At 35.1% G+C, this 16,159-nt stretch overlaps 2 protein-coding genes across 3 annotated transcripts in view; one reads left to right on the top strand and one right to left on the bottom strand.

Annotated features, from left to right (window-relative positions):
• Nucleotides 1–448: 448 nt before the first annotated feature.
• Nucleotides 449–16,159, bottom strand: part of LOC111685583 (UBX domain-containing protein 6) — a 71,294-nt gene continuing 55,583 nt past the window's right edge. Inside the window, exons 5-6 of one of the 2 annotated variants that reach the window (XR_006941210.1) lie at nucleotides 1,993–2,215; nucleotides 449–1,930 (exon numbers count right to left, since the gene is read on the bottom strand). Coding sequence is in view for 1 of the 2 variants with exons in the window: in XM_046953172.1 (XP_046809128.1) it covers nucleotides 2,107–2,215 (109 nt within the window). In the remaining variant the exon portion in view is untranslated. Of the gene's footprint in view, nucleotides 2,216–16,159 lie in introns of both variants that reach the window. The other variant, XM_046953172.1, reaches the window with a different exon arrangement.
• Nucleotides 5,624–11,185, top strand: LOC124420440. Its single transcript, XM_046953173.1, has 3 exons — nucleotides 5,624–7,606; nucleotides 7,671–7,885; nucleotides 10,876–11,185. Exon 1 carries the CDS (start codon nucleotides 5,852–5,854, stop codon nucleotides 6,725–6,727), a length of 876 nt encoding a protein of 291 aa, XP_046809129.1. The 5' UTR covers nucleotides 5,624–5,851; the 3' UTR covers nucleotides 6,728–7,606; nucleotides 7,671–7,885; nucleotides 10,876–11,185.

The raw sequence follows: 16,159 nt of genomic DNA, 5'->3' as shown, positions 1-16,159 counted from the left end.
CCAATTGAGCTATTAAATTTCGTACCCAATTGATCTATTCGGTTTATATTGTTGAGGCTAATTTCATGAACGTACTTGATGTCCAGCAACAGATCATCGTGTGTAATTTTTGCAAATACAGGCGGTAAGGCTTGTGTCCTCATAATAGAGCTACTCGAGTAGGTGTGATTTCGAATTACCACTGACTCATTAGAAAGTTGAAGCAGGTAAGTTCCATTTAAGAAAGTAGTTGTACCGTTGGATTGAGTTTGTTATGGTTTGTTATCTTTTTGTTTACGTTTTTTATGTATTTTCTTCTTTGTTTATATTTTTTATGTACTTATCCACGTGTATACACAAAAAAGTACATTTCCGTGCAACTCTGAAAAAAGTTTGCCAAAAATCCCCCTGTTTGTTTTCTTCTTGTACGTATATTTTTTATTTATGCTTTGTTCACATTGTTGTTGTACAACAAGAGATGTCGCTACATTATTAATTTACTTTGAAAGTCCATATTTCTCATGTTTTAGAGATAAATGTTTACTGTTGTACATATGTTTATTAGGGACATAATAAATTTTGGGGAAATTTTTGGCATACCGCTACATGATGGCCAATGTTGTATAAGTAAGGAATATAATTGACCCTTCCTAATGGGTCAATACAACGTCAGTGAAACCTAGTACCAAAAATTCATGTTTCTAGCTTTAACGGTTAGGGCTGAGTGATGATGAATCAGTTATTATAAAAAAATGCAACATTTTTTGCAAGTGTGAGGTATACTTCCCTTATTCCAAATTATCTTTTAAAGTATGCCCGCAGTTATTATTAATTACAAACACAACTTAGCGAAACAATAACATGATTTTTTAAAAATAATTGAGATACTAATGGAAATACGTGGAATTTTTTAGCAACCGCGAAAAGTAATACCGCGGTTTTTTCATATTTTTTATGCTCTATTTGATGATGATATGCCAATTCTCATATTTGCAAAAAATGTCAATAGTTATATCTCTATTTTCTAGTTCCAGCACAATGCACTGCACAGTAGTGGTTATTGTATATCTATGCGTGTTACTTTCGTCGATGAAAAATGCCTTTATTTTGTTTTGGATTGGAGGATTCAAACGATTGTTGTATTTTGGTAGAGGTGTTCTAAAATAAATTTTAAGTATAGCCCAATAGGGTAGGTTTATTTTGTAAATAAAATAAAATTATTAAAGTATCTACATCAATTTTAAAGTAGGGTTCTTATTTTGTTCATTATTTCCAAAAACTGACTTGTGTAAAATTGTAGTTAAATTCCCATAATGGAAAACCGTAGCGGAAATCGATTGAAATGGTTAAATTCTGCAAATAATAGAACTTGTTTAAGTTCTTAAAAATAACACCATTCAAATTATATTTTTTTATATTTATATTAAATATTACCTTCTAGAGAAAATTAGATATTTAGTAAAAACTAACAATTAATGGATATTTCATTAAAATTTATGTGTATAATATTTTGTTTACATAACTTGTAAATGAAAAAATAATGGTGTATGAAATTATCACTTACATTGTGATTAGTACTCCAAGGTTAATGTTTTTAGCTTGTTTTTTTTATTGGACCACTAAGGGGATGACCCTTTTTTATGCGAAGCCTTGTGTTGGAACTAGGAAAATAGGTTATGAGAAGGAGGATAGAGGGAGTAGTGTTTGTGGACATTTTATATCGAAAGTGGCAGGGAATACCTCTGCAGGATGATTATTCCACATACGAACAGTCCCTGTAGTGTGTTGTGCGGTCCACTAACCAATCTACCACAAATGAGTGTGTTCTTGAAGAAAGACGTGTGTTACGCAAGTATATACGGGTTTTGGGAACAAGTTCCCTAATTTTAAAGGAACAGATTCCGTTGTAGTATCGTTAGAACAGTGAATTATGTTGAAAAGACAATTTTCTCTAAAAGAAATCATTTTGTTAAATATTAAAATAATAAGATTTTTAAAGAAATAAAATTTAACTAATTTTACAGTAGTAACTTTTAGATATTAATTAAAATCGATATTGAACACCTCTAATGTACAAACATGTACATATATATGCAAAAATTTAGATGCTCTTAAGTCATTTTAGTCCTAAATAGATTGAACCAAAAGCAATAATTCTTCTTTTAAAAAGTTTGTATCCTGGCCCGAGGTTGTCTCATTAGATACGTTGAAAAGCAATAAAATATTTGGAACAAGTCTGAAAATAAAAATACAATAATTAAAAAATATTTAATATTAAATTTAAATTGATTTTTTATTTATTTAATCGAGCCTAAATAGGGACATATCGATACCTGAAATGGCAAAAGGCATAACAACCAAGTAATTGTAAATCGACTTTTGGAAAACTTTGATTTTATTAACCTGAAATTCAAAAAGGATCAACAATAAATTAGACATTGTTACCCCCTTTTGCATTTCAGATGACGATATATTTTTATTATTATTATTATTATTATTATTATTATTTATTTATTTATTTATTTCGTAATATAAAGCCTTCATGGCCAAAATAACAATATTACATAGTAATAAATTCTGAGATCAGAATATTAAAAATTTTTAAATTCAATAAAAATGAGAAAAAAGAAAAAAATATATACAATATAATTAACATATAAAATATATTAATTTTATATTAATAGGCTCCCCAGCCATAAAAATAGCCAAAAACGAGAAGTTACTAGGTCCCAATCAGTAACATACACATACAAATAAATACATATGTATGTAACAGATTATGAAGAATCAGACAAATGTTGAAAAAGTTTCAACCAAACATTATTGGAATGTTCCACCAACGAGCAATTCTGACAACAAATGATTTTTCAAACAATGTCATAAATATTCTGGGAATACATATTTGTGGGTTTCTAGTAGATCGCGAAAATACACAAATAGAAAGCAGTTTGCTACTTTTGATAACATTGTAAACTAGTATCAAGTTCCTAAATTTAAAAAAATCAACAAAGGAACAACCTAAAAATTCACGCACATAACCAGATATGTGTTCACGACGTCGTACACCATATACAAAACGCACAATTGAATTTACTAAACGCTTGACTTTATCTAACTGCCTCGAACAAGTACCGGAAAAAACTTCGAGAGCATAAAGTATTAGCGGCATCATAAGAGAATGAGCTAGTTTATACCGAATATGCATAAGCAAATACATGTTTACAGAGTAAATTCTACGTATGATAAACCATATTCTGGAACATAAAACATCAATATGTTGAGTGAATGAAAGCCTGCTATCCAAAATAATACCTAAACATTTAATGTTTTCAGCAATTACAATACCGATACCATCCAAAATAATTCTTAAATCAGGAAAAAATCGTATGGTAGGGCCAAACATAATAGCCTTGGACTTAGAAGGATTAACAACCAAAGAATTTAAGGCAGTCTACTCAAGAACACACTCAAGACCAAAATTAATATTATTTTCCAACACATCAGGAAAATCCATACTGCTAGTAAACAATAAAAAGATGTCATCGGCAAAAATAAAGCATTCACATAGAGATGAGTTAATGCAATCAGGCAAACTGTTCATATACAAAATGAATAATAGAGGACCTAAAACTGATCCCTGAGGAACACCACAGGAGAGGAAACGAAGAGATGAGCGTTGTCCATAAAAGTCAACAAACTGTGATCTGCCAACCAAATACGAATAAATTAGACGACAAGCAGTAAGAGAAAAGTGTAGCTCATCCTTAAGCTTTTTAATCATCATGGAAAAACATATTGAATTAAAAGCCTTAGAAAGATCAAGAGATACAAGCACACTTAAATTATTAGCATTAACATTACTCCTAATACGTTCAGTAATACCAAGTAACATTAACGAAGTACTGTATTCCCTGCGGTAAGCATATTGCGCCTCAGAAATATGCAAGAATCTCGATGATAACATTTGTTCTTTCATAATATGTTCAAACACCTTGGAAAGTACAGGCAAAATAGAGATAGGTCTCAGATCATCGGGCCCTCGAATGATTTTTGTCTTCGGTATAGGAACAACACGAGCAGTTTTCCATGCTGATGGAAAAGTAGATGATGTTAAGATTTTGTTAAAAAGGTCAAGAATATATTGAGAAACATATGGATAAATTAGTTTAATAAATTGTATTGAAAGGTCATCAACTCCAACCGAACGAGATTTAACTTTATATATTGCTTCAAACAGTTCAGCGTCACTAATACAACTAAAAGAAAAAGTATTAAAATTATTAAAGGTATCATTAAAAAAAAGAGTTGTTTAGGTCGTCAAAACCATTGTCACAAACAAAGAAATCATTCAAGTTTTCGACATCTATGCTATATCCTCCCGAATCGTCCCCAACACAGCCAGAACCTCGTAAAATTTTCCATATTCCAGCAGTATCTAACCCTGAAAACAATCTAGAAAAGTGAATCTTTTTCGCTTTTCGTACAATATTTTTAGATTTGTTTCTATACCTACAGTTAATTGTCCAATTATCCTCAGAACAATGAAGTCTAAAAGAATGATAGGCTAGATCTCTAAGCGATTTAGCATAAACAACCCCCATAGAATTCATCCAAACATCTCTAACATGACATACTTTTCTTCTAGTAGTCGGAACAAAATTCATTAGGCAATCAATTAGAGATGAGATAAAAGTACAGTGCTCATCAACATTAGACAAGGTAAATCTTGTAAAGTCATATTCAGACAGGAACAACAACAAACCACTCATATCAATAGATTCAAAGTTCTTAATTTCAATATAGTCATCGATTTGCAATTTGTTAAACACAAATGATGCAAAAATAAATGCATGATGGGAAAGGTAAGGGTACTGAATCTGATCAGAACAGCCTAACATCGAGATATCACTAACCAACCAAAAATCAATTAGAGATGTGGATCCATGTGCAACGTCAAAGTGAGTGGGTCTAGAGTTATGAATTGTAGAGAGATTATTTCTTAAGCATAATGCCCTTAAGTCACTTGACCTTGAAATATTAAACATATTACAGTTAAAATCGACAACTACTACAATGTTAGAGTACCTTAAAAAGAGTTCGTGATGAAGGTTTTCAAAAGATATCAAATCACCATAAGGTAAATAAACGAAACCAAATAAAACAGTAGAACTGTCCATGTAAATTTCAATAAAAAGAGACTCACAGATTCCTAACTCAGAAGTCTGAAAAACAAATTGATATTTAAGTTTAGAAGAAATATAAATACCAACACCTCCACCACGTGAATTTAAGCGATCATTACGAACAAATTTAAAACCCAAAATATTTACAGATCTAGTAGAAACATAAGGCTTAAGCCATGTTTCTGTAACAACAAAAGCATCTAAGATTGAATTGCAAAGGATAGATCTAAGCTCATCAATCTTAGAATAGCCAGATGAAGGTTTTATACTCTGGCAGTTCATATGACCTGCTCTAAAGTAATTCATATACGGGCGAAGAGTAGATTTAATGTATGAGTTATTACTGAAACCTTCGCGACGGGTAGTCATCTTGACGCGATGCGAAGGCTTATGTGTGATGACCCATGCAGGTCGTGCTGGTAGGGCTACCCATGCCAGAGGGGCTCATGACGAGCACATACTAAGAACTACCCTTCCCACGACTGGTAGCATCTGTTTCTCCCCGATGGGGCGGCTACCAGTCCAAGTACTTGTCAAAAGATCTCTACTCATCCTTCGGATGTGTATCTTTTGACAGTACAGTCCGTTCGGGATCTTTAGATTCCTAAACTCCACGACGGTCCGACTGTTCCACGACCACCAGCGTCTGTTCCCACATTGGGCGGCTTGGTGGTCTGCAAGCACATCATATGCAGAATCATATACTTGGCAGCAAGTATAAAATGCACACCGTTTTTAATGTCCTAATGTCCGACAAAAAACCGTGCCCCGCGTATCCGGTAAGGGGCCTAACAATCTCCGGAGACCCTACCCCCACGGCGAAGGCGACAGGCTGTGAAGAGTCGAGTGCTACTGCCACCCAGGTTAGTCCGGCGGAGACACCGGGTCGGGCTAGTCTGAATGCTACCGGCGCCAAACCAAATACAAAAGCGTCTGTGGATTTAGGGAAGCCTGGATCCTGCAGTCGCAAAACAACAACAGCATCTGGCTCCAAAGCTGGATGCAGCAAAATAAGCAGCGAGGCACCTCTGGACGTCACCCCAAGTACCTCAAAAGCAGCTCAGGTCCGTATTGGCAAAATGCCGATAAAACCCCCTGTTTCGGGGTCTACTAAGGCCACCAAAGCCAAGGTAGCTACCCCAGTGCCGGTTATGCACGAGGGAACTGCGAACAAGATTTCGGGTTCTCAAACGGCATCTCCTAATGCCACCACGAATAGTATGACCCCCAGGCACGTAACACCAGCAAGAAGGGCCTTCCTACAACGGCGCTCCGCCGCCAAAATTCTAGCGCGCTTAGCTGGCAAGCCAGTTGAGTCGCTAAGTAAAGAGGACAAGTCCTCTCTAGAATGGCCTAAGGGAAAATTGGCCGTTCTGGAGAAGAGTCCCCCCTCACGTCTAAGGACGCGCCTAAACGGCAACGTTCTGAGGAGGAGACTAATCTTCAGGGCCAGCAGCCCGGGACAAAACGTCCGAAACCGTTGCCCCCCAAGCCGCATGACAGGACCTCCGGTGAAGTGGTTGAGAACCTATTCACGCGTGCTGTCATCGACAGGGGTGACATAGATGGCGCTATGTCTCCATCCAGATGGGACATAGTGCGAAAAAAGCTGATGGGGGTGTTCTGGGAAGTTCTTAAACAGAACCCTGCCCCCCCCCACAGTGTGAGGACGGCGGTTGGTTTCACAACAGAGTGAAGCTAATGGCTTGTTCTAACGAGCGCTCAGCTTTGCTCCTGAAGCAGGCTGTGTCGCTGATAAAGGATCCGTGGGAAGGTGCTAAGCTGGAAGTGGTCTCTGTGGACGAGATCCCACGAAGGCCTAGATCCACCGCCATAATTCCTGCGGAACCACATAAAAAGGCAGCGATACTGGAGCTTCTACAGGTTGGCAATCCGGATCTTCCAACTCAAGATTGGAAGGTCGTCAGGGTTTCTCAACCTGTAGGAAGCTCCAGAAGGATTGTTGTGATCCTGAACCAGGAGTCTTTGGCGCCGCTTCGCGAGAAACAAGGGAAGGTCTACTACGGCTTCGAGTCGATCTTCCTTCGTGTCTACCGAGGCGACGACAAGGGACTATTGGAACAGGATGATCCCGATCCTGACCAATCCGCTGCGGATATGTCTTGCGACGAGACTGACCTTTCGCTGAGTCAATCAACTTCTAAGTTGGTTAAGGAGGGGGAAGAGTCAGTTGACGAGGACGATCTCCTTGCCTCTGACAAGGAGGACGCCAACGTCACAGTGTTGCGTATAGACAAAAAGGGAGATGGTGAGAGTAACCCAAATTAATCTCCACCACTCCAAAGCAGCCTCGGCTGCACTGCTCCTCCGAATGGGTGTAAGTGGGGAGGAGCTCGCCCTAGTCCAGGAACCCTGGATTCACCAAGAAAGGGTGAGTGGACTAGGCATGAAAAGCTTTAAGCTATTGTACGCAAAAGGATCTGGTAAGATTCGATCCTGTATAGTGGCCAAAAGCAGTCTCAACATCTTCATTCTTTCTGATTTCAGTGATGAAGACACCGTAGCAGCCATATGGGAGACCAGTGTAGGTGCTATATTGGTTATCTCGGCGTACATGGCTCACGACCACAGCGACCAGCCACCGAACAACCTGGTCTGCAGATCCATAGAGATGGCAAACTCAAAAAGCATGCCGATCATCATGGGGGCTGATGCCAATGCCCATCACACTGTCTGGGGAAGCTCGGACATAAACGCTAGAGGTGAGTCAATCTTTAACTTCATTCTAAGCAATAATTTGATATTTTAAATTCAGGATCCGAACCGACCTTTATTGTTTCAAACAGAAGGGAAGTTCTTGACATTACGCTGGTTAGTTCTATGCATCATGATAGGATAAGGGGATGGAGAGTCTCAAGTGACTGCTCTTTCTCTGACCATCAGTACATCGATTTTGAAATCGTAGTTGACAAAGTGGCCCCAAAGCCCTTTATAAACAGGAGACGAACAGATTGGGAAATGCAAATGGGGCTAATCTCACGTTCACTCCAGGATGTACCGATCATCGAAAACCGATCGGACATAGAAAACGCGGTTGAAACCATAAATCAAGCTTTCAAACACGCGACTTCACTGTCGTGCAAACAGAATATGCACAAAGGCAGATGCAGACCCCCATGGTGGTCTGCGGACATTGCGAAATCTCGAAAAGAGACGCGCGGACTGTTTAACGAGGCAAAGAAAACAGGAAACTGGATTTCTTACAAGACCTCGGTTAATCGCTTCAAAAACCTGGTAAGAAATGCAAAGCGCAAATCTTGGAAAACCTTCTGTAGCGGCGTGGAAGGTTCTTCTGAGATCAGTCGTCTGCGCAAAATCTTATCATCTACTCCTCCTGTCCCAAGTTTCATTCAGAAACCCTGTGGCAGTTGGACGACTAGCAGCCAAGAAACCTTAGAAGTTTTAATGGCCACTCACTTTCCAGGCTGTCAATCTCCGGAAAACGGTACTGACATGCAGTTTACAGATCTCCCAGCTGATACAGGAATATCCATAAATGAAGATAAGATCAACTGGGCGATAAACAGCTTCGACCCCTACAAATCACCGGGTCCTGACGGTATAATACCTGCGGATTTGCAATACAATGCTGTCCATCTTATGCCTTGGCTAACGCGGATATATGATGCCTGTTTAAAATGGTCTTATATACCCGAACCCTGGACCAAGTGCACAGTGGTCTTCATACCGAAAGGAGGAAAGACCTCTCACACGAAGCCAAAGGATTTTAACCAATTAGTCTATCCTCCTTTCTTCTCAAAACTTTGGAAAGGATAATTGATCTGCATCTCAGAATGCATATCAAACCTGACCACCTATTAGCATCTCAACATGCCTACATGAAGGGAAAATCTGTTGAGACTGCACTACACTCGCTAGTTTGTCACATTGAAAAGACAATAGCGCAAGGGGAATATACACTTGTTGCCTTCTTGGACATTGAGGGGGCTTTCAACAATGTTCACCCTGGGTCGATAACAACGGCCCTGACTGGCCTGGGTATAAACCAACCAATAACAGCTTTCATCAAGAGATTACTGACTCAACGAATTATTATCTCTGAAATGGGAGCAGCAAATGTCACAAAAGTGGCAAATCGCGGTACCCCACAAGGTGGAGTTCTATCTCCACTTCTGTGGAACCTAGCGTTGAACCCACTTCTTATGGATCTTAGATCTATGGGATTTAAGGTAATAGCATATGCAGACGATGTTGGAGTAGTAGTATCTGGCAAATATCTGGATACTTTATCGCAAAGGATGGAGATTGCACTCAAGACACTCAGTACGTGGAGCAACGTCAGTGGCCTTGGTGTAAATCCATCGAAAACGGAACTTGTTCTCTTCACTAAGAAGTACAAGATACCCACCTTCACTCTCCCACGACTGAATGGGATAGAATTGAAGTTATCGGATAGTGCAAAATATCTGGGAGTAATCCTAGATTCAAAACTATCATGGAGTTTGAACACTCAATCTAGAGTATCAAAAGCGGCTGCGGCCTTATACTCGTGTAAGAGAGCAATTGGCAAATCATGGGGCATAAACCCCAAGAACACCAAATGGCTCTTTGACATGGTAGTCAAGCCCATACTATTGTACGGTGCACTTGTATGGTGGAAGTCTGTACAAAAGGACTCACACCGCAAACGTATTGAGGGAATCCTTCGTACATCAGCTCTATTGATAACGGGGGCCCTCCGCACCACCCCATCAAAGGCTCTCTTTGTCATGATGGGATGGTTACCTATTGATCTAATGGCCCAAGAGGTTGCCCTCAACGCGGCTATTAGACTCAATACAATTGGTACGTGGCATATGATTCAGTCAGGTCACTCCACCATTCTCGATTGTCTAGGAGAGATTCCTGACAATATCGACTATTGCATCGCCAAACCGTCTTTTGATAGAAGCTTTTCGGTGAATATCCGACACGATCCAAATGTGATGGAAACAATCCTCCATGACGGATCGTATAAGGTTTTCACTGATTGCTCAAAATCAAACCATGGTGTAGGCGGTGGCTTTTACATAGCACATTCGGGAACGGAAGTATCATTCAAGCTTCCTGACCAATGTAACGTCCTTCAGGCTGAACTATCAGCCATTAAACGGGCTGCAAACTGGCTCAGGTTTTATCGAATATACGGTGCAAATATAAGCTAGGCTCCTCGCTTGCAAGAGAGCATACCGACCCTTTTGTCGGTATACCGCTTTCAACCTGCAAACGCTCGATACGTGAAAAACTATATGAGCTTGCGCAATGCAGATGGTCGACTGAAGCCACCTGCAGACAGGCAAGGATTATGTGGCCATCTTACGACCCACAAAGATCCCAAGCCCTTTTATACATTCCGAGAGTTAATCTACGGAACTTAACGGCAGTGGTAACTGGCCACTGGCCTTTCGGACTCCATGCAAGAAGACTGAACTTACCCAGTAACGACTTCTGTAGGAGCTGCCAGGATGAAGAGGAAGAAGAGAGTATAACTCACTTCCTCTGTCATTGTCCTGCCCTAGCTGATCACAGAATGGGTCTGCTAGGTAGCTACTTTCTGCATGACTTAGCGGATCTATCGGAGGTTAATATCCGGAAGATAGATTCCTATATTCGTGCGACAAACTGGTTCGGTGGAAACCAGAGTGATTAGGTTGAAGTGTACTAATACGCCGACCGTTCTCTCTCGTTTCAGGTATCACAAAGGGATCAAAATACAGGACCCAAGTGTGTCCCCAGTGATGACATCGCGAGGACGACCTGCCTACCTAATCTAACCTACTGAAAGATGGACCAATATTATAGTTAACTGACATTAAAGAAAAACAACAATGAAATTATAGTGGGGAACCTAAAAATACAAATTAAAGTAATGTTAGTAATAATAAACAAATACATTGCGTTAACAGAAATTCTTTAATCACAATCTACAGCTTCACATTATAAAATTATATGTAAAAAATAAAAGAATAGATTAATAATATTAAAGAAAATTAAAGCTAAATAAACCAGAAACTCAGAACAACCGGCTTTAACTCTATCGTTATTGAGAGTCTTGTATTTGCTAATAATTTTCCTATTCAAAAGTTTCCGACAAGTGGCATTTAGCTTAGCATATATATATATATATATATATATAATATATATATATATATATATATATATATATATATATATATATATTATAATATATATATATATATATATATATATATATATATAATATATAATTATATTATATAAATATATGTATATATATATATAATATAATATATATATATATTATATAATATATACATATATATATATATATATATATATATATATATATAATATATATATATATATATATATTAATATATATATATATATATATAATATATATATATATATATATATATATATATATATATTATATATATATATATATATATATATATATATATATATATAATATATATATATATATATATATATATATAATATATATATATATATTTTATGAACAGATTTGGAGATTTCGTTCGAAATTTGGGTTTAAATTATAATACCATGTAGCGTATGTTAGCATTACATTCATAACTTCAGCAATATTTGTAAACGTAATCTATCCAAATTATCCGACAAATTGACAAATTATAGAATTTAAGATGGTAAAATAAAAACTAGTATACAACATCATCTAGAAATGTAAATAAAGAACTAAAAGTCATGGTGAGATAGTAGAAGTCAAAGGTCATGACTCATGAGTATCAAATCTTTACATATATCGCGATTATTGTTCGTCGTATGAGTTTAGATGTTATTACAACTTTTGTATACAATACAATTTCATTTTTCTTTGCTGTGTTACTTAAAAATACCAGTTGATTAATACTTTAAAGATATTATGATACTTTTCATGCATCAATCAGCAGCATTATTAAATCATTTATCTTAGAATTTCGGCAAATTAGCACAATAATTGTTTATGCAAAATTTCAAATAGGTATAGAAGTTGCAATTATACTTTAAATTTTGAAATTTAATTTGGAGGACATAATCTACTAAGTACGTAGACTATTCCCACCAAATTTTCGCGAGTTTTTTACATAAAAAGTTCCAATAGAAATATTAAAGAAAGGACGGACGAGGTTGAATCGACCCAAAAAGTGAGTTTAAGTTCATGGATGCACCAAAAGGAGAGAGAGGATTTATTATTCACGGTGTTAGATTGAATAGTGTAAATTAAATAATTTTACGGCGTTGTTATGATTTTAATCAACTCATTTCATATGTGGAAAACTCATAGGTACTTTTGCTAAATCCTAACCAATTAAGATATCGAAAAATACCTTTGTGCACATAAGTATAACCAGTAGATGTACAAATTGTAGTAATAAAAATTTTTTGAATAGAACAACTTCAACATATTACCAAAATTCAAAACATGTATATTTACATAATTGATTTAAAACTTGAGATAAAAGAAGTTTTTTTTTAATTTTATTTTTTGAATAAAAGCAAACAGCATTTAGTTCAATTGTTTGCAAAAAATAACAAAAACGAAAAATAATTCACATGTACACATGCAAAATAAAAATAACCAATTTTGGTTAATAATAACCAAAGTGGCAACACTGCCTATAGTGTATGTGTATAAACTTAGCGTCGGCAGAATTTTCATACCCTATCACGCGTGCTATGTAATGGCAATATTGATCTTCTCTGGTTTAGACTTATATACATATTAATAAATTTGTACATATTATATTTGACACATCTTTCAAAATTATCAGATACCTGTTTCGTACTTTTTTAAAATTAGTTATTTTCTGGGAGTAAACGGGGAAAATGTGTTTTGGTACTTTTTTACCATATTAACTTAATTATTGACTGATACTGAAATATTAGTTAAAATGCAATTTTTGCTATTTCACTGAGGAGAAAAAAGTACAAAAAAGAAAAAACAAATTACAAAATAAGCTATTGGAGTTATATTTTGTAACTCGGGTACTATGGCCTATATAGGACCAAATTCGGGTAAATAGTACTTATTTAAAAGATAATTTTTTTCTTAAGCAAGTCATACGGATTTGTGTTGTTTCGTTTTTTTAGTTAGCAAAATAATGTTTTGTGTTATTAATTAAAATGGCTAGAGTTCAGATTTGAAAAGAAAAATAAGTAACGATTTTATTACTTATTTTAATATTTTACCTTATATTTTTGTTGATCTGTGATTTCATTAGAAAGACTCAGTGAAAACTCAACATATGGGTTGAAAATGTCCTTTTTTTACGTGTCCAAATTTAGTTAGTACATTTAGTTTTAGTACATTTGTAAGACGGCTAAAGGCGAAAGGTACTGGATCCGAAGAATATTAAGTTTAGCGGTGATTTCATTAAAAAGACTCAGTGAAAACTCAACATATGGGTTGAAAATGTCCTTTTTTTACGTGTCCAAATTTAGTTAGTACATTTAGTTTTAGGACATTTGTAAGACGGCTAAAGGCGAAAGGTACTGGATCCGAAGAATATTAAGTTTAGTGGTCTCAAAGTTATGGTTAAGAACTGTTTTTCAGAGTAAGGTATTGTTCGAATTCAATTATAAAAAAAGATACTATGTGTGATATAAGGTACAAATCCATTAAAAAACATAAAGTATTCTTCCGCTGTGGAAACTAGGCACGTAGTTTGGAGTTTTAAAAACGACAATGACCCTAAAAAACTACTTTCGAGTTGCAATCGAGCGGCTAGACTCGAAAGTTAGTCATGTATTGAAGTGGCCTGTCTTTTCATCATATCTCAACCCCATAGAAAATCTGTGGGAAACAGTAGTTCGAAGATATGGACTCAAAAATTGTCCCTCCAGGTTTAATTAAAAGGACGATTTTTACGATGTGGTTATAAGGGAATAGCAAAAATTTTCAAATAAAATTTTTGGCGCAATTATTGTTTCAATATATCTCCCAATGTCAAGCAGCAATACAAAGTGAAAGATACCCAACTATATTTTGAGTTACTGACAAGTTTCCACTGTTTTTGTCAGTAACAGAAAACCAAATACTTAAATAATATGTATATATATATATATATATATATATATATATATATATATATATATATATATATATATATATATATATATATATATATATATATTTATATATATATATATATATATATATATATATAATATATATATATATATATATATATATATATATATATATATATATATATATATATATATACACATATTATTTATATGATGAAAAGACAGGCCACTTCAATACATGACTAACTTTCGAGTCTAGCCGCTCGATTGCAACTCGAAAGTAGTTTTTTAGGGTCATTGTCGTTTTTAAAACTCCAAACTACGTGCCTAGTTTCCACAGCGGAAGAATACTTTATGTTTTTTAATGGATTTGTACCTTATATCACACATAGTATCTTTTTTTATAATTGAATTCGAACAATACCTTACTCTGAAAAACAGTTCTTAACCATAACTTTGAGACCACTAAACTTAATATTCTTCGGATCCAGTACCTTTCGCCTTTAGCCGTCTTACAAATGTCCTAAAACTAAATGTACTAACTAAATTTGGACACGTAAAAAAAGGACATTTTCAACCCATATGTTGAGTTTTCACTGAGTCTTTTTAATGAAATCACCGCTAAACTTAATATTCTTCGGATCCAGTACCTTTCGCCTTTAGCCGTCTTACAAATGTACTAAAACTAAATGTACTAACTAAATTTGGACACGTAAAAAAAGGACATTTTCAACCCATATGTTGAGTTTTCACTGAGTCTTTCTAATGAAATCACAGATCAACAAAAATATAAGGTAAAATATTAAAATAAGTAATAAAATCGTTACTTATTTTTCTTTTCAAATCTGAACTCTAGCCATTTTAATTAATAACACAAAACATTATTTTGCTAACTAAAAAAACGAAACAACACAAATCCGTATGACTTGCTTAAGAAAAAAATTATCTTTTAAATAAGTACTATTTACCCGAATTTGGTCCTATATAGGCCATAGTACCCGAGTTACAAAATATAACTCCAATAGCTTATTTTGTAATTTGTTTTTTCTTTTTTGTACTTTTTTCTCCTCAGTGAAATAGCAAAAATTGCATTTTAACTAATATTTCAGTATCAGTCAATAATTAAGTTAATATGGTAAAAAAGTACCAAAACACATTTTCCCCGTTTACTCCCAGAAAATAACTAATTTTAAAAAAGTACGAAACAGGTATCTGATAATTTTGAAAGATGTGTCAAATATAATATGTACAAATTTATTAATATGTATATAAGTCTAAACCAGAGAAGATCAATATTGCCATTACATAGCACGCGTGATAGGGTATGAAAATTCTGCCGACGCTAAGTTTATACACATACACTATAGGCAGTGTTGCCACTTTGGTTATTATTAACCAAAATTGGTTATTTTTATTTTGCATGTGTACATGTGAATTATTTTTCGTTTTTGTTATTTTTTGCAAACAATTGAACTAAATGCTGTTTGCTTTTATTCAAAAAATAAAATTAAAAAAAAACTTCTTTTATCTCAAGTTTTAAATCAATTATGTAAATATACATGTTTTGAATTTTGGTAATATGTTGAAGTTGTTCTATTCAAAAAATTTTTATTACTACAATTTGTACATCTACTGGTTATACTTATGTGCACAAAGGTATTTTTCGATATCTTAATTGGTTAGGATTTAGCAAAAGTACCTATGAGTTTTCCACATATGAAATGAGTTGATTAAAATCATAACAACGCCGTAAAATTATTTAATTTACACTATTCAATCTAACACCGTGAATAATAAATCCTCTCTCTCCTTTTGGTGCATCCATGAACTTAAACTCACTTTTTGGGTCGATTCAACCTCGTCCGTCCTTTCTTTAATATTTCTATTGGAACTTTTTATGTAAAAAACTCGCGAAAATTTGGTGGGAATAGTCTACGTACTTA

Source organism: Lucilia cuprina, chromosome 5, assembly GCF_022045245.1.
Source record: "Lucilia cuprina isolate Lc7/37 chromosome 5, ASM2204524v1, whole genome shotgun sequence".
Classification (NCBI taxonomy): Eukaryota; Metazoa; Arthropoda; class Insecta; order Diptera; family Calliphoridae; genus Lucilia; species Lucilia cuprina.
This window is presented reverse-complemented; position numbering and strand designations above follow the sequence as displayed.

Excerpts from the sequence above, each read along its gene's own strand:
- LOC124420440 (XM_046953173.1), top strand. The coding sequence starts at position 5,852 with ATGCAGAATCATATACTTGGCAGCAAGTATAAAATGCACACCGTTTTT.